The 23,346-nt window shown below is 37.3% G+C and overlaps 1 protein-coding gene across 2 annotated transcripts in view; it reads right to left on the reverse strand.

Moving 5' to 3' along the window:
* LOC135468293 (dystrophin-like) overlaps nt 1-23,346 on the reverse strand; it is an 82,933-nt gene that overhangs the window by 53,522 nt on the left and 6,065 nt on the right. Inside the window, exons 8-12 of one of the 2 annotated variants that reach the window (XM_064746467.1) lie at nt 17,888-18,010; nt 14,500-14,614; nt 12,720-12,931; nt 8,550-8,704; nt 7,205-7,394 (exon numbers count right to left, since the gene is read on the reverse strand). In XM_064746467.1, the coding sequence (XP_064602537.1) occupies nt 7,205-7,394; nt 8,550-8,704; nt 12,720-12,931; nt 14,500-14,614; nt 17,888-18,010 (795 nt within the window). The remainder of the gene's footprint in view (nt 1-7,204; nt 7,395-8,549; nt 8,705-12,719; nt 12,932-14,499; nt 14,615-17,887; nt 18,011-23,346) is intronic. The other variant, XM_064746476.1, reaches the window with a different exon arrangement.

Consider the following 23,346-nt stretch of genomic DNA (forward strand, 5'->3'; position numbering starts at 1 on the left):
ACAAACATGAATGTATGGATTATCACTTTTATACATGCATTTTCAAAATCAAAGAATTGGACAAATATCTAGTGTTGTTAATATAAAAAGACAGTAAAGGGTAATGAATTCAGAGAAAACCAAATCCAGCGACAATGTTATATGACATAACATATACCTAATTCCTCAAACTTTTCCTACATGAAAGAATAGCTTTTAGTGTAATTTATGCACATTTTTAATTTGATTTTGGAGACAAAACAATATTGGTTGTATTGGCAAGTTCCAGAGCTTCAGTCAGAAGAGTGCTTCTAGAATATGCTTGAATGAACACCTTGTAAACATGTGAAATGGTTCAAGAATTACAGTAAACATAAACAACATATAATATATATTTATTGCAAGTAAATTCATTTCACTCACAAACATTGTCATGCTACAAGGTGAAGCTGTGGTAAGTGTATATACAGCCTCAGAGAAAGCTTTCTGTACTTGGCAAGTTAATGCTCCTGAACTGCAAAGAAACTATGGCACTTGAATAGCAATTGGCAAAACACCAAAGACAACTGTTTGCTGAAACAACAAAAACCTGATATTTTGCTTTAAATGTACATGTAGTAACCAACCTAAAATTGCACATTATCTGCAACAATGAAATAACCAATACAATATGCTGAACTTACAATATTACACTTACTATATAGTGTATGTATACATTAAAATACCTGCAAATCAACACTCACAAGTACCAAGAAGGTTGCTGAAATAAAACTCTGAGACCTCTAAAGACAGCCAGAAAGAGAGAATTTGTTCACTGTAGCTGAAGTAGAATTAGGCCAATAAAACTTATTACAAAGGCACTCCAGCCATCACAGAAATGCAAAACAATTACACTCCTACCTGACAAAACTGAATTTCAAGAAAATAAATGTCCTCCAGGATTTCCAAGTCGACAATGGCAGCACTGCTCAGAGGCCTCTCCAGTTCAAACCCACTCAGGGTGCCCATGACAGACGGCATTGCGGCACCAACTTTGCCCCGACCACAGAGAACCCTTCCCAGCAAGCAAGAGAGCTCTACAATTTGGCTTATAGTTGTGTTTGTGCCAGCAGGTACCAGTAACCTAGACAACTTCTGACACAGTTTGTTTAATTTACCAGTAGTCACTGCTCTGTTTTAACTGTTATAGCCAGAGCCTGTATAATTATAGAGAAAGTCTCCTGTTACAGTACATGACCTTACTAATGTCCCCTCTCTTTACTCCTGTAGCAAACACAGAGGAACAAGTCTGATGGAATTTGACGCTGTTCAGGACGATATGTTCACTTGACACTCCAACAAGTGGTTGGACTTTCAACCAATGTGGGAAAAAAATGTACATTCATGAACATTTACACCATTCTAAGAAGCTTGGCAAAGAACAGAAAGCCAGAATTCCCATAAAAAGTCCACTGCAGATCCAGAGCTAAAAAGAACACCTGTACACCAGCCGTAGTCTGTAAAGTGGGTTCACATGAAGAGTAGAAATTAATGGAAAGGGGTTTCGATTCAAAAAGCAAACCAGGATGGCAAGATGGAATATATCAGTCCACATTCCAAGAAAGATTTTTTCTCCTTTTAAATGTTGGATTGTCAGTGGATAAATGAATTGTTACAAAGTCAGTGTATCTCCCCGAATCTCTGCACTTCCAGATGAACGTCCAAAACCTTTTTGACTTGCACAACAAAGCTTGTCACAATCATGTCAAACCTCCACTGCAGTATTCACAATTTTTGTGTTGGACATAACCATATAGTCACTAATCATTCTTCTTCACAACTCCACTTCGACTGGATGGGTTATCCAAATATTACACTCTTCCTTGAGAATCTTGATGTTCCTTCTGCATCCAAAGCAAAGCTGACCTGCCCTAGCAAAAGCTGCAAAAAAACTGTGCTCCGGTACAATCATACACTGGAAATAAAAGTTTACAGCAGTCTTATCCAATCTTGGTGAGACAGTTTCCTCCCACTTAAAAAAGAAGTTTGTCAGCAGAAGTCGCCAGCAGTAATATTTGAGATTAAGATGGTTGTGATGGTGGGGAGACAGACAGGCGGTTGAGAGGCACCACTGATCTACCCAAGCCACACACCTGTCTAATCTCTCCTGACCTCAATACATGCTTGGGCAAAAACTTCCCTTTGGGAGGGCACAAGGTTTTTCCAGGTTACCCCTCCAAGCAGATGGGTGCCCTTAGGTGGGTGAGGGTGGGTGGCAGATGACAACCATTCATCTCAGATTTAAGCTATCATGAAATACGTCAGTTCAATGCAACTCAATGTAGAGGATTTTTGGTGCTTTTTTACAATGACTATAAATGAAGATTCAACGTTCAGACATATTATACAGTGCAAGATGGTTGCCTGCCTGTCATAATATGTTTTTCTACTTTTTTCAACATATTTTTTTCCCCTTCTTTTTTGGTTATCTGGAAACCCAGTTTGTCCATTACCAAATGTATGGTAAACGGTAGCATGTTGCATCTTCCAAAGGTTTTCATTTATATCTGGTTTATTTCAGAAGAGCTAAAAGCCCATCTGTTCTATAACTCGATCCTCTTCTCATACAGCACTGAATCTGATGATATGTCAGAACTTTTCCGTCCATGTGTTCTGTGGCTGCTTCACGTCTACGCTTTATCAAGTAACAGGGCAGCAAAGTTATCTATTACCTCCCCTTATCTTCCCTGGTTACACGACCAAAAAGTTTTTAACTTCATCCAATCAAAGATAACCACTGCTGACATGATGAAGATGAGCAAGACGGCAGATATCTCTATCCTTTCACTAAAACAGTTTCTATTTTTACTTCAACCTGACTTGACCAGATGTGATGTATCAAAGGTAACTGGATACATGTACATTCACATGGGTTAACTTTGACTATAAATTACTTGTTATACCCATCTTCTCAACACCCATGTCCCAAGTACATTAAACTACAACTTCGTTAACTTAATCAGAAATCCTTAAAATTACAATAATACTAAGTCCAGTACCACATAAATATTATAAATGTCTCTGTTTTGAAACATATAACAAGCAAAAACGCAGCCAAGCCAAAAACACCAAGCAAGTATCAAACAAGTTTTGCAACAGATAACAGGAAAATATGACTTTAACAAAACTCTTCGATATTAAAAATTTTTTTGAATAAAAAATTTAACCTATAAGCTAAACTGATCCTAGTAACTGATTCTCACTGATCAACTACAATAGCTGCTGTTAAACAAACTGCTTCAGCTGCTGCTTCAAGCAGAGGTGTTTCTGGGCAGGTATCTGGTGAGGTGGAGTGGTATCCTCCACGCTTTGCTCGGTTTCCTCAATGTATAAATCACACCACTAAGATATACGTGAATAATCTTCTGTTTGGTATAAAATACCAAATCAAATAAATACACAAATGAAACTGATGCTTGAGGTAAAATCACTGGTAAAACATTTGCACTGCATGCGCGCACGATAAAAAACATAAAAGAATTGTGAAATATCGTGACTTGAAGATGTTAAGAAACTGTACACATGGGCATGTAAGATAAATAATGTAATCACCCTTTTAGAAATTAGCCATTTAAACTTTTCATTCCAAAGACCACAATTCTTGTTACGCTTTTATAACAAAATCTACAGATACAAGTGCAGGTTACTAGGTAGAACCAAGGTAATGGAAGTTTTCTGCAGATTCTTACATCTTTAGTTGTTAGCGACCACCCAGAGATAAGACAGCAGCCATAAATCCTCTCGGGAGTAGCACTGCTCTAGCTAAGGGAATGTTTGACCTTGTCCAAAAGTACTACACATTTTTCACACCAGTTCTTTTGCAACTGCCACAGCTTCTAATCTGAATATTCCCAAATGACCATGCAGAAACAAAAAATAGACATGTTTTGCATTAGCAGCATTCCAAAATTCAAGCCACAAAAGTTTTTTAAACATGGAACACCAGCGGGCCAATATATAATATCCAGTCCTGCCTGTTGCTGCTCTTTGCTGGCAGTTAAGCATCAGACATTTTGAATAGTAATTCAAACCATCCAAAGAACACCTGCAAAATCATGTGACCTGAATCCAGCAGCCATTGACTCTTAAAGCAGCAATGCAAGCCAAACAACAGGATTGCTTGAGTATCAAATGACCAATTCTTGTTGACCACTGGTTCACCTCTGTCAAACATGTTTGTATGTTCAAGTGCTTCACACTGAATACATTACATGTCTGCTCTTTTGCCCTTTGGCCTTTCGCAGCATTTTCTTAATTCCTTTTAGAATACAGTAGCCTCTACACAAAATCTTGATGAATTTGGGCCTCTCAACCAACCACACCGACTGAAAATGTTCTCCACTGAGTCACTGACTCAAGCACGAATAACACTTCTCATATTTCCAACAGAAAGGTGGGTATTGAGAAACTGGAAAACCTGATTCATTTAATGACCTCTTGATTGTTGTTCTAAATTTGATAATATAAAGTGAAATCCCCAGTAAATGTACATTTGTCACCTTTGAACTATGCTCTTGATTCTTCGACCAAGTATTTTCTGGGTTAGCTTCTGAAGACCTCCTATTTTGGACTCAGGATTATTCATCATTTTTGTGCAATGAATAAAAACATCATAAAAATGTGCATTCATTTATTTTCTTTAAGTAAATCACAAAACTGTATTTTCATGCACAGCTAAGGCTGTTTCTGCTGAAGGCCTTTTTGTCATACTGAATGAGTACTCTGCCTGGTTGGCACCTGGGGATGATAAGGAGCCAGACTCAAGAGATTGCAGATTAAGCACCCCTCACGATATCCGACAATTCTAAAGGATACTATCTGTGCTAGGTGAAAAACACAAATATCGTGATATGATGACATTGTATAATGCATTGATCTTTATATAACACAGAGAATAATGCCTACAGGCCAGGGCGGGATCTGTGAAATATTGTGTTATCACATGATGCATCTATCCTGTATACATGTGTACAGAGCCCTTATATAGAGGCTAGAAGGGTCGATTCCACAAAGCCATTCCTCACCTCTGAATTCAAAATTTAGAATTTATACGAAAAGTTGAAATTTTGACCTATTTTTCGTAAAATAACATTTGTGAGGTGGTCATCACTTTTAATTTGTAGAACCCATAATAGGCTCTAAAATCATGTCTTAAAATTCGCCTTAGGTCAAAAATAGCTCAATGGATTCCGTTCCCTACCAGGTTGCTTCTGGGTTGCAGGTGATCTTCATAACAGCTCTGGCTGCTGCTAACCAGACACTGGCCTCAGGCCCCTTATTTAGACAACAGACCAGGGAAAAGCTGGTCAGGTCAGCTTAGGTAAACAACAACTGACCAGCTCAATCTGATCCTGTTAGAGAGCAGAGACTGGCCCTGTTATACCAGGACTACAGCTCGGGAATCAGGGGTGAATACAGGCAGCAGACATTGAACATATACAGGCAAATATACACACATGTATGTAATACTGAAGACCTTAGCCGTACAATGCTGTCGCTCAAATGTACCTAGCTATCAATTCCCCAAAATGGGGAAAACAGTAAAATTTCTGATTCCAGCTGTAACTGGAATTTACTCAAACATGTTTATATGTATTACCTTTATGTAATTTATAGTATACTCCATTTCATATTGTCTGTAAGCATTACTGATATTAATGATTTCTGTAATATATACAATCATGTTTCAAAACCAGAAAGAGCTAACTGAATTAAGTTACACTTAGCCATAGCTAAAACATAATCTTAACAGATGGAAAAAGTTGTGCCAAAAACAATGCAAGGATATTTCCAATGCTATTAATTCAAATTATGTATATACAATATATGTTCCTTGAGTACATTTGTACTTTCCTTGACTCAGAAATCTTCAAGTAACATACACAAAGTGAGGTTAGTTCCCAGGAAGAACATTTGGAGATAGATGTACATTAAAACATACACAGTTCTGTAAGACTCCAAAATGTCCTAAACATTCATCTATGAGAGTAGAAACTCCAAATCACCTGAGTCATAATGTGCACAAAAAGGATATTTGCAATCATAAAGAAGGATCAATTTACAATGTTCCATTTCCTGTCATTTGAAACAATGTGGTGGATGGCATTTTTATTACATTAGGTTACATAGCAAACTCTGTCAAGAGGAAACTTGGTCTTCATCTCTTTTTGCTATGAAAGCTTTCAAAAGAACGGTTTCTATGGTAACGGTGAACACATTTTCTACTTCAACAGACAACACAAAGAATGTGTCAACTTACTTTTCAGCCAAAGTCTCATGATTTTTTTTTGTTTTTTTTTTTGTTGCCTTTGTGATTATTTGGCACAAAATCTCAATTTCCATGGCTTAGGATTACACCACCACAGATTCTACAGAATGTCATTAAGCCTTACACAGCTTAAAAAGGACAAACTTTTTTTATGCAATTTTCTCACAAATAAATCCCACATTGAAGTTATAGAGGCAACACATAAAAGATTAATAATCTGGAACTGAGTTAGCTATGTAATTTATATTCTGCATTGGATCCATAGTTATCATAATGGGGAACACACATGCCCAAAAGGCCAGCTAGAGTTATGTCCCCTTTTTATGTTTAAAGAAAAGGACGTAACTAATACAACCCTAAATAGTCTACTCTTGGAACAAAATCATGGAGCCTGTAATATCCCTTCTGTATGTTATCCCTTGTGCTGGCACAGGCTCAGTGATCGAAATACAGACTGCTATTATGACTGCCATATTTGTTACATTTTTTATCTTCTGTTATCCCATAGTGAACAATTATGGAACAATTTATTATTAAGATTGTTAAGCAACAAGAAAAATGCAATCCTCTACCACTGGACTAACCTGAAGACGATTGATTAGTAATTGCATACTGCCTCTCGCAACTTCACACTTCCTTCCATTAGTGAATAACTAACAACTAAAGTATAAATGCCAACACCTTTACGGCAAAACATGCAGTACACTGAAGTTTAATCATATGACAGTCTAGGACACAGGCAGTGTTTTTAAACAGGTATGTGTATTTGTGCTGCATAAATGAAACAATAAAAGCAAAACAATTTGACCTACTGAGGACAAAATAATGTCCTGTTGTCTGAAATGGAACTCACATAAAAGATAAAGTTTTATCAACTTTTCTACAGGAATGGTACAAAAGGCAGGTAAAGTTACTCACTCTGAACTGTACCAAGAATTCTCGACAAAGTTCTTCATTCTCCTGGACCTCAGGCTTGCTTGTCTCCTCAATCAACCTCCCAATGCTACTCTCCACACCGTCCAGCCAGGATAAAAACTCTGCCATTTTTGTGTTAAACTCCTCCCAGGGAATGGCACTGGATCTCAGAGTTTTCTCTGCCTCAGTCAACCTGTTATAACGAAGCAGATAGAGTGTTTATTTATTTGATTGCTGTTTTATCACCTACTCAAGAATATGCACACTAACTACTCAATCAGAGATTCCCCAGGAAGATAGAGACATACATAATTTTTCTTTTATACCGAGTTTCAAGTTGATTTCAACAATGTCTTGCTTCACATCAAGGTTTCTCTTCATAAGTTAGCCTCCTCAGAAGCACTGGTTGGATAGTGGAGACTGAGGGGTAAATTTGGCGGATAGGTGTGACTGAGATTGGGTGTGAGTAAGTCTGGACCTGACTGAGGGTGGTGTTACTTAAGCTGGGGACACACTAGGCAGAATTTTTCATTTGAAGGGCCGTTGACAAAATACGTTGGCAATATTCATAGCATAATTGTAGACACATAAGGTTGATTTTTCCATTGATGGTGGCCGGCACGTTATGTCATGTGATTTAGTAAATAATAATGTCACAGGTGAAAACAATTGCATGTTGTTTGATTGGTGAGCTCAGCCATCTCGATCGCCAAAGTACACTGGAGCAGAGATACACTGCCCAGATAAACTGATATCGCTGACATATTTATTCACTAATATCTGACCTGTTTGATTCAAATGAATATACCATCTCCAGCACAGACACACTAGGTCGATTTTTTTTTCGAAATTCACGAAATATGCATGTACAAGTGAAAAAATCTGTCTAGCGGGTCTCCTGCTTAAGGGTGGCTGTGATTAAGGGAGTGTGTGACCAAGGGAGTGTGTGACCAAGAGTGACGGTGTAACAGAGAGTCTAGGACAGGGTGTCTCTGTGACGTGGATGTGTCTGTAGCAGGATGGGTGTGGAGTTCGTGTCTGTAGCAGGATGGGTGTGGAGTTCGTGTCTGTAGCAGGATGGGTGTGGAGTTCGTGTCTGTAGCAGGATGGGTGTGGAGTCAGTGTCTGTAGCAGGATGGGTGTGGAGTCAGTGTCTGTAGCAGGATGGGTGTGGAGTCAGTGTCTGTAGCAGGATGGGTGTGGAGTTCGTGTCTGTAGCAGGATGGGTGTGGAGTTCGTGTCTGTAGCAGGATGGGTGTGGAGTCAGTGTCTGTAGCAGGATGGGTGTGGAGTTCGTGTCTGTGACAGAGTGTGATTAAGGGTCTAACAAAGAATGGATATGACATACCTGCCCAGGAACTGTGTCCACCTTGTTAGGACCTCGTCAAGTCGCACCTGTATGTTCTTGGTGTTATCATCCTTGTACTCCTCTATCAGTTTCCCTGCCATCTCCTTTACGTTTGCTACAGCTGGTTTCCTTTGATTCACCTCATTATGTAGAGACTGTCAAGTGCAATTAAAGGGTATGTAAAATATGCTAAATCGTGACATCAACACCCCACGATGGACTTGTGAAATGAAAACTGTTTCACTTTCCAATTGTCATGACACAAAGAAGGGTGAAAATCTCATTCTTTTTTTTTTCATGTTACCTGAGAAAGAAAGTGAAAATCTAATATTTTACAAGTGAAAAAGACCAAAAAGACTAAGATCATATAGGGACCACAAATAAATTATTTACAGTAAATCTACTGTCCCCATATACCTAAGTACATGTGATTGTAAGAGAGACTCCTCTAAACATATAATGGCATGAGAAATCTGGTGTAGCTCGCTTGTCAAATTCTCAGTAGACACTTTTCCCATGGCAACATAATACATAACCTTACTTGCTAACGGCCAGCTAATAAACTAGGATCTCTGTCTTCATCCAGCCTGGCTAACATCTTTTTTAACACAGAGAATATCAGATTACCCACAATGGTTATATCATGGCTCGCAGATCCTCACACTTCAAAAGTTGCTAAAATCTTAACCCCATGTCACAACCCAAGTTTTCCATAGCTGCTAGATGCAATTTTGATACTAAAAAAAATATACATCCCCAAAAAATAAATATACAAAATACAAATCTAGTAAGTGTCAACTTCTTTTCATTTTTTTTTTTTTTTTCGTAAAATTACACTGTCATGATGCACTTTCTGCGATATTTAAAGACGGCCAGGAAGTGTATGTTTTTTATTTCCTGAACTGTCATGGGGAAGGTTTAAAAGTTCACAAAAAGTGTCAGGCTATCTCACAAAGCTCCAAAGCAATCAATAATTCATTTTCTTATGAAGCAATGGTAATATGGCTTGCTGTACTTTAATCAACAATAAAACATAGAAGAGAATTGAGAAATGCCATAAAACCAACAAATTATTATTCCCCCATTACCACAATCTTCCCTATTCAGTACGTAATTATGTGATACAGTCTGAAAGGTGAGCTAATGATGGGGGAAACCGCAAGAGATGATTCACTTCTTACATAACACTTTGTGACAGTCTTCGTCATCATGCAAACACTTGCACAGAAACTCGAATTTAGTCTTAAAAACTTGTTTCATTACCCATATTGCAGATTGGAGCTATAGTTTTTTTTTTGTTTTCTTAACTAACATCCAGAAAGAGTGACTCAGGTTTTCTGTTTACCAAAAAAAAAACATGGCCCACAAATTATTTAGAAGAAATTTTCACCTTATTTGCCCTAACACTAAACCACACGTTTACTGATTTACAGTTTCAAACATCAAGGGTTCACATTGCACTGCTAAATGAATATTAGAGGAATACATACATGTAGTACTCTACCCAAGGAAAGTATCCCGTTTAGATTGAATTCATCAATGAAATCAACTTCTCTGGCACAGCTTATGCTTGCCTTTACACAAACATGTATGTACACGTATAATGCAGAGTGGTTATGAATTTTCCTCTACAGGACAGCATATTCAGTAACCCATGGACAAATATAAGATCAAGTCTGAATAACCATAATGCCCTGATTTGTGGCAGAATACAATGCATACAAACATGTCCACCTCACAATAGTTTGATCTCCATGTATTATGTAACCACAAGGATTAGATAATCAAAGTTTCTGTTTAGTAATGCCATCCTCAGATGACATATTATTTGAAAAGAACACGCATTTCACGAAATATACTACTATATAATCGTGACATCCTAGTCTTTTATCACTAAACCATACTCAGATCAGATCGTTAACTACCTCAGTATATACCTGTATGATATTTACCTGTCCACATGCAGTACATATCCACAGTATGTAGGTGATCCAGTACATGTACCTGTCTATTGAAGGCAGCTCATACCTACACATTCTTATCTCACTTTACAAGCTCTGGGAAACTGATCTTTCACAGTTACAACACAGACAAAAAAAAAACAGCTAATGTTTGTTTTTACCCTGACATGATATTACCTGAGTTTTGGGCCAGGTGTGAAAACACCCTACCCAGGCCCCCATGGTAGAATACAGGTAACTACTTCCCCTCCACAAACTCACCTTAGGTATGATCATTACTAAGCTTAGTAACAAGAAAACACCCGATTAAAGTTTATTATTTCATGACATTGAATCTTGATTCACTTGGCCTCCTTGATAACTTCACCAGTCAGTTAAAAATGTTCACAGTGATTAAATTAACTTAGATTACGCTTATATCTTACCATTGGGTTGTGAATAATATATCACCAAGAACAATTTACACTGAAAGATCAAAGGACTACAATACCACGTGATCTCAACAAGGCTTGAGCTGACCTCTTATCAAGAGCAAGAGATCTACTATTTTAAAGCAATCATTTTTTTTTTAATACATTTTTTTTTCTTTCTTAATTTATTTATTTATTTTTTTTCAATATGGCCTTTTTGGGTACCTACAGGTATATTCTGGGTATTCAGCTAGAATCCTACTTGAATCAAGGCAAGTGACCTATTTCACTGTATAAAAATCAAGACAATACAGATTGGCTGCAGATAGTCATCTGACAGCTCACCTAGCTTCATGTATTAATACGCAAATTAACAACAAGGCCATGCTCAGCTAAGGTGTAATGAAGGGGGTAATAATTACACAGAATGTAGAAATTCAATTTGCAGAACATTGCATTTCAGTTCACTTATTTCACAGCTGGAAAATTTATGACCAATAAGCATGTGTGTTGTTGATACTAAAACTCTACAGTCATCTTCAATAGTCCAGTCAAGTCTCTACCTTACAAATCTTTTGCACCTGACAATGATATCACTCATGAAATATTAGTCCTCAAGGCCATATAAATATTTAATCCAGGTTTTACATTACCCCGCAGCATCAGAGTTTAGGTGCTGTGATCAGGGACCAGAACAACAACTACCGCAATGGCAAAGATACCTATAAATCTGTACACATGCAACCGCAGAGCTTTGACCATTTTTAAATCATTCTCAATACCACGTTACATTAATGGGTGGTCTGGCAATGTTTCCTGGCATCTATCTCATAACCTTCAACAGAAAAAGACTATACACTGGACTTATAAAATATGAACAAGAGATGTCCAGATACATGTGTGTCTATTTTCAGACTGCTGTGTTCATATGTATACAGAAATGCAAACCTATCTATCTGCAGGGTAACCCATTCTTTATAATTAATTAATTAATGCAATTCACCCAAAGCCTGACATCAAACAGTAAACTTCTCATTATGCGAGAGAAAAAAAACCAATTTTGCCTCAGGGATAATACTAGTACATGTACTGGAACATGCATAATTACATGAATCTATGCTTCTCACATTCAAAACCTTTTACAACTATTATAGAATTTTACGCACTGTTTTGAAAACTTTTTAGTTTATCACCATAAAACAAGCCTTCTGGAGGTGTTGTTTTTGTCATCCATATCCATTACTAGTTTGAGTAATGAGAATAATGGCTACGCTGCAACTTGGCAGTTTTTCTGTCCAGAAGTAGTCTTACATGTATTTGTATCGTATACATCTATAACATCCATGTCCAAAACACAAGATAAATACAAACTAAAACTTGTAACTTGTTTAGGGCATAGCCAAGCACTGATTATCAAATCAGCCCGAACTATTTTGAAAAAAAAACCCAAAAAGTTCAGAAAGTCCACAACAAAACAAACTCAGCTCCAGTTTTGTCCAAAGTTTCTACTCACAATGATAAGCCATTTTGCAAAACAGCCTGGACTGTCATGGACTAAAGGGACTGATAACTAACCTGGATATAATTTACATTTGGTAATTATGATATGCTTAATTCTGAATACATCAAGAAATACTTCTCTAAATAATTAATTTTTTTTTAATTTTTAACACAGACTTCATCCAAACATACCTTGTATACACTGCAACAATCAACAGAAAAGTGATACGAGTAATGGTCATATCCTGATAACTGTGCTAGACCGAGTCATTCTCCTTCAACAAAAAGCCCAGACTGACCTTGTAGTCTCGTAGCTGTCTCTGTGTGTCTTCAGGAGAGTTTGGTGTTGCTGATTTGGCCTTCAGTTCGTCCTCCATCTGGGAGATCCAGCGATCAAGGTCGCTGAGCATGTCGTCAAATTGACGACACTCCAGCAGCATGTCGTCCAGCTGAGTCTTCCTGGAGCTAACCTGGGCAAAGGCCTTGTCCCAGTACTTTTTCAGTTCATGAGCTACAACAACAACAGCGAAGAGGATCCAATGACAACATAAGTTGGTCACGAAGCTTTTAGATCACTGGTAACAAGAGTTCTTCCTAACACAGACTGAGCCTTAGATGTAATAGGAGAATTGAATATCATCAATGCAAAGCTCACGATGTTATCAATCATTTTAAAAAAAAAATAAAAACACAATAGCATCTGGCAGAGGTCAAGAGACTCTGAGTCCCGGAAAACACATAAGAATCTGTCTGTGACATAACATCAGGTGAGCTGAGTTAAGTTGAGGATGGAAAGGCCCTGGGGAAGGAAGCTTAGAGAAAAAATCAGTAAAGACAGAATGATGATCAACATGAGATGCACATGTAATTAAGTCTGGTGTAGAGATTCTGTGGCAACTTGATACGAATACAAGCCATGACCAGCGCTTCCTGCTCGTAAATATGTCTTAATGCTTGACAGTTCTGCGTCACAACAACATAGTTCACCTGGATTCCTGTAACCAGACCAGATATTTGATCTGATGACATAGTTGTAATGGCCGAGAACAAAAACAATGACATGTCCATTAAGCAATGACAGATGAGAGATGTGACAGGATAAACAGAATACGTGTACATGAAGATATAATCAATAGAACCATGTATTTTCTGTCAGCTTTAGAAAGATATCAGCCTTGTTGCAAACAAGCATGACAATGACGAGTCTGATTTTTTCCATTTTTCTCTACAATTACAGCAAGTGAAGCAAATATATACTTTAGTTTCATTTCATATGCATGTAAACTGCATCTGTTCATTTGCATGTGTCAAAGGTGGTTCAATTGAAATGATAAATCAGATACATGTACATGCACACTGGTGAACATTTACCTCCATAATGCATGTCTAGAGAACAAGAGGTGATGAAAAAAAATAATGCAAAGAGCACCTTGTTTTTCATGTAGGTTGTCTTGTCATTTTCATGAGATCAATCAGTGCAAGCTAACATAACATTGGTTAGAAAGAAAAAGAATGACAAAATTCACAATGACACTTTAATGAATTATAAATATGACCAAACTAGAGTCTAACTTTGAATGATATAATTTTCTGACAAAGTTTCTGGTTAAAAAATCTGATGAAGAAATATTCAGGATGAAAATGGTTGAGAGAAACCCAGGTAATTCCCTAATTACAGGTCACAGAAAATCATAGCATGTCTTAAAACAATAATGTGTAATCCAGCCCAATACAGAGCAACCATAAACATCAACATGTATGGATGCTGCACAGACCCCACCTAGGCTATAAACCTATACAAACACAAAAACACCAACACAAACACTGTCAATTTTCCACATCATCACAATATCTTGCATTACTTTGAAACTACAAAGTAAGCAACTATTTTCTTATAGCATGCACACTCTGGTCCCTAACATGAGATCTCAGAACACGCTGTAAATTACGCAAAGCCAAATTGCTCCAAATAATTCTGAAGATTAAAAAGCAAAATTCAATTAGGTATGGGGAAAAAAACATGATTTTCTGGATATTAAAGTATCTTTTCGTCTGATAAGATATTGATTCAGGTTTTACCTTGCTGCTGTGGAGCAACTCTGGAGTTTAATTTCTCAGGGGCTGGTAAGGTATCAGCTGTTGTCAGCAAGTCGTCCAAATGGCTCTTCCGTCTGGCCATGTCATGGAGAATATTCTGTAGAGAAATTGATCAGGTTACTTCCTAAGTGCAACGATAAAAAAAACCTATATATACTCACAAAACAGACTGCAACACTGACTACAATAAGCATTCAAAGAATCCACACTCAAATAATATTACAGTCTTGGTTTAAGAACAGAGAAAAATAGCACTCACGCTGCAGATCCTAACACAAAGAGCATGTGCAATTTCAGATAGTCCTCAAGCAAAACAGGTACTAATTTCAGTCTCAACAGTGCCCTGTACCTGCATTTATGCAATAACCACAACCCAGTCGCTCCCGCCACTAGGTATTGTTGCAAGTTACCACAACTGAAACTGCATGGTACTGTATACCAGAGATGGACAATACTTGTACCTCAGACATCATGGGAGTCAGTTCACCACGTAATAACTCCCGCATGATTTCATCCATGCTCTAACAATGACAAGAGTACCTGGATGCTGTTTGGTCAGGCAGCACCTGAAGTGCCTCAGAACACTTACAAGTCCTCAGGGGGAAAAAGACTCAGAATTACATCTCATTCCTCATCGATGACCGAAAGACCTACTCTCTTAATACGGACTCCAATTCCCAGTGAAATATTCAATCACAATTTTGTTATCGCAACAGCATTACCTTGTAGCCATAAACCTGATGCTGCTCAACCAGCACCAAGCAATCCAATAAAACAGGATTCCTTCCGTGGACATCAAATACAGCTGATTTACTACACAACAATGAAAGGACGTGAAGCATATTGATCGAACATGGCCCTGATCTATTCAGATTACTCTACCATAAATTCCAGGTGGCTTGTTAACAGTCAAGAGTTGCACTGCATAAACCGGTCCCAATTACTACACGTGTACAGCAAGACCCAAACCTTTCACCAGAACGCTGACTTCGTATCATTTTTATTTTTTAACTCCATTTCCAGGAAATGTGAGAAAGGTCCTTAAATATACCCCCCCCCCCCCAAAAGTTGGTTGTTGTACTTTCAATGGAATCGAGTGTTCAAGGTTTTTACCGTTAAGATTCCCCAGAATGTGTAAACTGTCAGGTGATAGTTACATGCACAACCTTCAACCAGATATCCACTCAAGGCCTGCAGAGGTCCTATAATCTGAATCTACACAATACATGTAGGTCAGGCGTGTTAACCAATGGTTACTCAAGATATCAAAGAAGTTTCTTCCACCCATGAAACAGACAGATTCCATTTCAGTGAAAACTGAAATCACTTTGGTATGGTTACATATAGATCCATATTAGCTCTTGCATCTATTCTTTAGCCGATATAATTTCCTAATGTTAACATGTAAGTTAACATATTTGATGTGAACATCTGACACTATCCCTGCCCACAGAAGCAGCAATCTGTTGCGTTGTGTTCTTCTTGTACAGAACATACGTAGGTCTATGTATTTCTTAGCTTGTCTCAACAATTGGCCAATAAATTTTCAAATACCAAAAACGTGCCTGTGCACTGCCAATAAGGAAAAATATCACATCAAACCGCACAGCACTCAAACCAGAATTATGATCCAATACACCATTCGCCTCAAGTCAAATTAAAGCACTGTAAGAGTTCAAAGAAGAAGAAAAAAAGAACAAGGAGAGTAATTTCTTCCTCTTTGCCCTCCATGGACTTCACGCTGTATTAATCCCCAGCTGCCCTGTGCAATGTAACATAGTGATGAGATATTAACCAGATTCAGACATCTGAGAGTAAAATTCTGCAATTTCCATCCAGGAATATGTCCCCACAAACTCTTTGTGTAACCCTGCAAGTCTGACTATAGTGTCACACTCTAAATATTTATTTGATACAGGTTGTTGTTTAATGTCTTTTCACTTGTATGCCAGCTTTTAGGAATGAGGGAACCAACCTTTGCCAATCTTTGACAAGTTATTTGATGGGGGACGTGGTCTCCCATGAACTTCATGGAAGAACACACGAGACAGCGTTTAGTGCTCACATTCACTTCTGTACTTAATCTCTTCTTCATATCAACCAAATAATTTCTGGACTCTTAATTAAGTTATAGACCTAAAACACCACCATCAGTTCTCAAACCCAAACTGACCAGAATGCTAATCCATTCTGATATGGAAAGAGTTACTGAGTAGTATCATCACCACTCTCCTGTCCAGTCCAAAAACTGATGCAACAAATCGTCTAATGATTGTACGATGAAAGATGTCGGTGAATGCATACAGTGGGCCCATACCTGCTGAAAGTTTAGGAATGGAGCTGAGCTTCTACTGCAAAGTGATCATGCATTACCTTCTTAAAAAAGCTTTATATCTGAAGTATGCCGCAATCCAAGAAGCACATGATGACAAACCATGTGAAGTATTATGATATTTCATCCACCACTGCAATTTTATATAACTTACAGGTTTTCACCAAATTGCACTCCTTCATCTACATGTATAAGGTCCAATGTGCGGGTCCTGTAAAACTTAGCAATCTAACTATTCAGAATTCTGAACGCCAAGGGACAGATCCTTTGCACATACTATCAATGTGAATGGGGTCATTCTGTTACTTTGTAATGTTAATAAACATTTCAGAACGCAATGTACTTTTTTTTGTGTCCTGATTTATTTATCAGATAAAGTTATTATCTATGTTAATATTTAATCCATGATAATTTGTCAAATTCTCTGACAAATGTTTATGCATTTCTGGCTCATACAGCCATAACAAACACAGGAATTCATGGCAAAACAAAATATTATTATGAAATTAAACTGTCAGTTAAAAGTCTTATTTATTTATATTTGAAATGTTGTGTTTTACAAGACTAGCATCATATATGTGCTTAGAAATTTTTGTGGGAATATTCCGAATAGCCCTACAGTTGGTGCCTATCAGATAGGTTCAATCTATACCATAAGTCCATAAGTTATTTTATGTTTTCAATCTGACAATACGACTTGTGACGTCTCAAGCTGTCATTGCCAAACACCATGGCAGATGTTTGCTCAAGAAGTGGTGAAGGTCGCATTTAATGACCAAAGGAAAAAGCCAAAAACACATACGCGTTCATCCTAGTTTTAATAATCATTACATGGTATGTTCTTTTAGTACTCTAAATACTGCATCAGAGGCAATTTAAAATCTTTTAAATTTAAATTCTTCCTCTATACACGCGCTGCCCTGGTGATCCAGAGCTTAAAAGCAAAGCACTGAGTGCCATATTCCGTATGACCCTCTGCATACAATGGAACAGTTTGATAATATAGGGGTGGGGTTAGGCAGACATGATCACCTGTACCTCAAGCTTTGAGCAGTCACCATTAATTTCTACCACAGAGTCCTGTACGTCCTCTAAGCCCGTGGGCCCTACATTAAGCGTGGGGTTTGGCTGTATCTCAGAGCTCGATTCGTTCAAGGCAGCCTGTGAAAAACATGCAGCTCAACAACATAAAACCATGCAAACAACACAGTACACCAAAATGTATGAACATAGGAAACCATATGATCTAACAGAAATGGCTCATCATGTCATTCATACAATTTCAGTTTTTTGTGATAACCAGAAATTTATATCATATTATATCATTTGCAAACATATTAAATTTAGGCAATTTTACAAATCTAAAGTTTTCTTTCTGTTTGCATGCAAAAGATTCACAGACGCTGTCTGAATGTCTGTTTTTTAAAATATACAATACGTACTTGTCTTTGACAGAAACTTATTTTTATAATAGACTGATATTTCAACCACTTAATTAAAATTCACATGTACAAAATGTTATCAAGCTCAATATCAAAATGATCAGCATGCAACACCAGTTAAATTTCTACCTGAAAGCTACAAAACTTTTATATGATGTCAAGCAAGTCATGAAAAAGAATAGCCAAGTCTGCACACTCCGCAGGCACATGCACAGGGGATCAAGTTTAGAGCTCAAGCAAGCAAGCCCAGACAAAGAAATCAAATAAAAAGCCATTTTAAACTGAAAGAAATTTTACAATGTGTAAAATGTGACTATATTTATAGGATCATCAGCTCAAAGCCAAACAGTTCAGAATTGTTTGAACATTTTCTTTTTGTAAGGGTAAGGTTTACCACATTTTTGCTTTCCTTTACTCTTCATAATTAAATGAATTTGTTTTTTTTTTCATAATTTACAGAAATATGTATTCAGGCATACACGTATCAGCCCTGAGAGTGAGTTTGGTTAATTTATCATCATAAAAGATAGACGAGGTTTGTCTGTTATGTGCATCATTTAATGAATTGCAAGGCAGAATGAAAAAACAATTTACATTATGACATTTTGGGACATTTTTATAAATATTTAAGGGCTTTCATCAAGGACTGTCAAATTCTTGAATCAGCAGATGGATAAGGTCAGTGAAGCAATCAATAGCCAGAATGTATCAAGATTACATGGATTTACAGTAATGGATTGTGCCATAAAGCTGGGGATGTGCATGGAATATTTTATTGCATGTTTGATCCTGGCTAACCAGGTAAATCAAGTGCTGTGGGAATTCTATGTGGGTAGAGTGGATTTCTTTGAGGGAAAGCAATGGTGCTTCATCATGAAACGGGATCAAGCCAATGTGACATCTTAAAGAGGACTGGAGGACTCATGGGGACATGGAGATATTTGTTTGCAAAAATGAAAACTTTCTCTCCCCACTCTTATCGCAAGACTACCCCAAAAAGGCAATCATGAAATTCTATATCCAGCCTGACAGGTCAATTAAGTTTCCCTTCCAATTTTTTTTTTTCTCTACATATCACATTTTGGATGCAAAGGTAAAACACTGTTAAATCAGCTCAACCAAATGCTGAACCATTCCTGACAGCAAAATGTGGATATGCATGTGTAGATACAGATCAGGTTTCCACTTCAAGAAAAGCTGTTGCTAAAGGGACACAGAACGAACATTCATTGGCTGACAGTTGAGATAGGGTTTCCTGGGTTAAATCTTGAAGCCTTGGTCATGCTCAAATAAATGTGCCCTACCTATAATTCAGCTGAGCCAAAGTATAGCCTGGACTTGCCTATCTCTCAGGCCAGCCAGTCAGAATTGATCCTGTATTCCTTAAGGTAATGCTTATGCAGCTGAATGTAGTGAGATTAACACCTAGACTCTTGAATAGGGACACTGGGTCAAATCCCTGCCCTGATGGTTTGCCTCTGGCTTTAGATCGGGGACAAGCTGGCCGTTTTCACAAGGAATGATCTACTTTGTTTTCTACACATTTAACTCACAAAAGTTATCATAAAATCATATATGGGATATATGTACAACGTATAATAAATTAAAGCCCAATCACATTGATAAATACCCTAAATAACCTAAAAATTTGTCCACAACAGTGAATTTTTTAGAGGAAAATATCATAAAATATTATATTTGGAACTGAAACTTACATTTTTCCAGTCAGATATCATCCTACCATCCAAACAAACATCAAAAACATCTTTTTAACATCCAAAGAACTCTAATAATCAGAAAAACTGAGCAATCAAGTTAGTCAAGGTTGAAACTTTAGGTCGTTAAGGGTATATCAGTAAAATTTCTTGGAATGGTGTCATGTGGCTATAGATATATGTATGAAACATAAATACTTTCAGATGTTCCCTGTGTTATTTCACTACTACTAAGTTATATTTTTTTTCTTAACTACTTCTCAAAGCCCTAAAAGTGTTAATGGAGTCACAGAAATGCACTTGCTTTCAATACTTTTAATCTCACCTAGGTTATTTTTAGCATGGATACATACATTTTCAGCCAAGCTATTACATAAACTATGTGCACACCTTTCAAACTTATAAATGTTACTCCTCAGGACTACCATAACTGCTCCACCTTTTTGCATAGAAAGACAATGTTAACTTTCACATATAAATAGAGAACCCATCACAGAGAATGACAGAGTTACTATCCATGAACAAAACTTTCCGTCCCAACTGATCAGGCCCAATCGACCACATCTATCATGAACATCGTAGTGCTGTGTATCACAAGCAAGGTAGGGTCTGATCTATTGGGACAGGAAATTGTGTTCACGGATGTAACTATCATTAAAACTACGCTGGCTGTACTGGCCATTTAAAGGCTTCACAAACGGTATAATTTAGCAGTTCATACAAAATAATGTCCTCCAAAATATGCTTAAGGAAACCAAATGTTAACATGCAAAAAGGTTGGAGTATTATAGTATTATCTACACAGTGTCTCAGCCCAAGAACAAAGCCATAAAAATAAGACCATGACCACTTACAGAAGTAAATATGTATATGTTGTCAGCTAACTGTTGTTTGCAAATGCTAATGTACTGCTTTTAATACAACTATAAACTTATATGAAACTTATTAACAGCTAAGCAGAGCGTATCATTATTTTAACTAAATTTCTTGTAATTTACACAACTATACGCCTTCACTAACATCCATAAAACTTTTTCCAATCCCATTTCATGGACAATTCATTCACAAAGCTCATTAACTAGGTGTAGGCTTTATTAGAACAAACCCCGTAGTGGATCATCTGACCAGGTGTGTGTCACAGTCATCATGTCAGTTCACAAGGACCTTGACTCTTCATGGCCGTTACAAATTCAGTACAAAGTGCTTCTCATATACATCTCCTTAAACATGTCCAGTTATGTTCAACATTCAGTTACATGTACTTCTCTATCCATTTGATGACCCATTCATTATATCTGCCGGTCCAGGAGTTTTTTTGTCTTTTTCTCAGAGCTTCTTCAGCCAAGATTTATAAATGGAAAGTATCTTTCTTGTTAAACGAGAAGAAAATTTAAATATCAAGCAAATACCATTGAAAAGAGTATGTATTTCCTTGCAGGTGCATGCCATAAAAACATTTTATGTACCTCAAGTTGATGAATTATAAATAAAGTCAGCGCCAAAATCTGCTGTGGGCGACTCCATTTTGCATAAGAACTAGTCCTGAATTCTTCTATGTTAGCAGAAGAACTGCCGTCAGAAACCGCAGAAGTGCAGTTCATACATTTTCGGTAGAACTCTTCTTCTCAGAAGGTAGCACGATCGGGAAACCGAAATGTTGGACGTAGGTTCCGAGTTAACACAAACAAACCGGCAGTTTTAACGATTCTCAGTGGCTGAGAGGCAACACGCCCCCAGCATAAATTCCGGGGTGTTCAAGATGGAGGACGCAATGAGCTCAGCGCCTTATGCCATCTTTGCCATTTTCAGACTTCACGTGTAAGGCGAGAAAAAATCAAAAAATTATGCAGCAGGCACCATCAGACAGAAAAAATGGGCTCTTTTCAGCCTATAGTGTCATGTTTTTAAGTTTTCTTCTCCTTTAAATTTATGAATGTGATTATTAAATGGCATATTAAAGTCTATACAGTCTACCACATGTAAATCAATGGACAAACCGCAAGACCAATCTATAATGTAACCACCGAAATATGAACCATACACACACAAACAAGAAACATGAACCATACACACAGAGGAAATATGAACCACACACAGAGAAAATATGAACCACACACACACAGAGGAAATGTGAGCCACACACACACACACAGGAAATATGAACCACAACCACACACACACACACACACACACACAGAGGAAATATGAACCACACAAACATACATAGAAAATATGAACCTCACACACACACACACAGAGGAAATATGAACCACACACTCACACAGAGTAAATATTTGGTTACAGACGTCCCTATTTAAGTGCACATGCCTTTTTACCAGTTAACAGAAATCCATGAACACACTTGAAACTTTTCGTACAACAAGCATTAATTAATGGCTGACATCACTGACAGGTTCATCCCAGTGACTCAAGAAGGTTAGTGTTTCAGATTGGCCTATTATATTCAATACGCTTGCATGTCATCATCAAACTAATCATTAATGTCAACATGCTCCCTAAACCCAGCTTAATACTCTTGCAATCAGGAGCCAAAACATGTACATCAAAGTACTGAATATTTTGACCTTGAATATTAAGTGTCTTCCATTTCTGTACTTCCACCATAAACCCAAAATGAAAAAAAAGGTTATATTTTAAACAAAAATACCTTTGTGTGAATGACTGCAAGATAATCAGTATGACCTGGGATACAATATGAGATACATCAAATGTATCCCAGATATGACTCTGATGAGCTTGAAGCAATGACCAATCATATCCATGCAATCCAAATGACCCACAATTCCCTAGGAGCATACATAGCACCAGCCAATGAAATGAAGGGTAACAAAAGGTAAGCATCCACTCAAATAGTGATAAACTACAGCCCCCTTAAAGCAGAAGCCATGAGTGCAGGGGATAAGGCATTGGATAATTGTTAAACTACCAATAAGCAATGAATCAATGCATTTTAGATACTAACTTTCCATTCTACCTATTGTTACCCTATAAAGCTAATTTGAATGAAACTTACCTGTGAACACATTAAGCATATATCACATTTGTTCAAAGAATTATTACTGCTGGTGATTACTATATAAAGGTATCAGTTTATTGTTGCTAGAGTTGAGCAGTCAAATAGGATCACTAATAGAAAGGTTCAAAAAAGAACAAAAGTCTGCCACACAAACATTTTGATCTGCAGGTAGATCTGCCCAATTCAATGCATTTTTGACCTCAAAAACATCTGTGACTTTTGACATGCAAATCGACACTAAAACCACATTCTTATCCCACCACTTCAAGTAACAAGTAAAAAAAGTTTATGTGGTTGAAAAAC

This window comes from Liolophura sinensis, chromosome 1, assembly GCF_032854445.1.
Source record: "Liolophura sinensis isolate JHLJ2023 chromosome 1, CUHK_Ljap_v2, whole genome shotgun sequence".
Classification (NCBI taxonomy): Eukaryota; Metazoa; Mollusca; class Polyplacophora; order Chitonida; family Chitonidae; genus Liolophura; species Liolophura sinensis.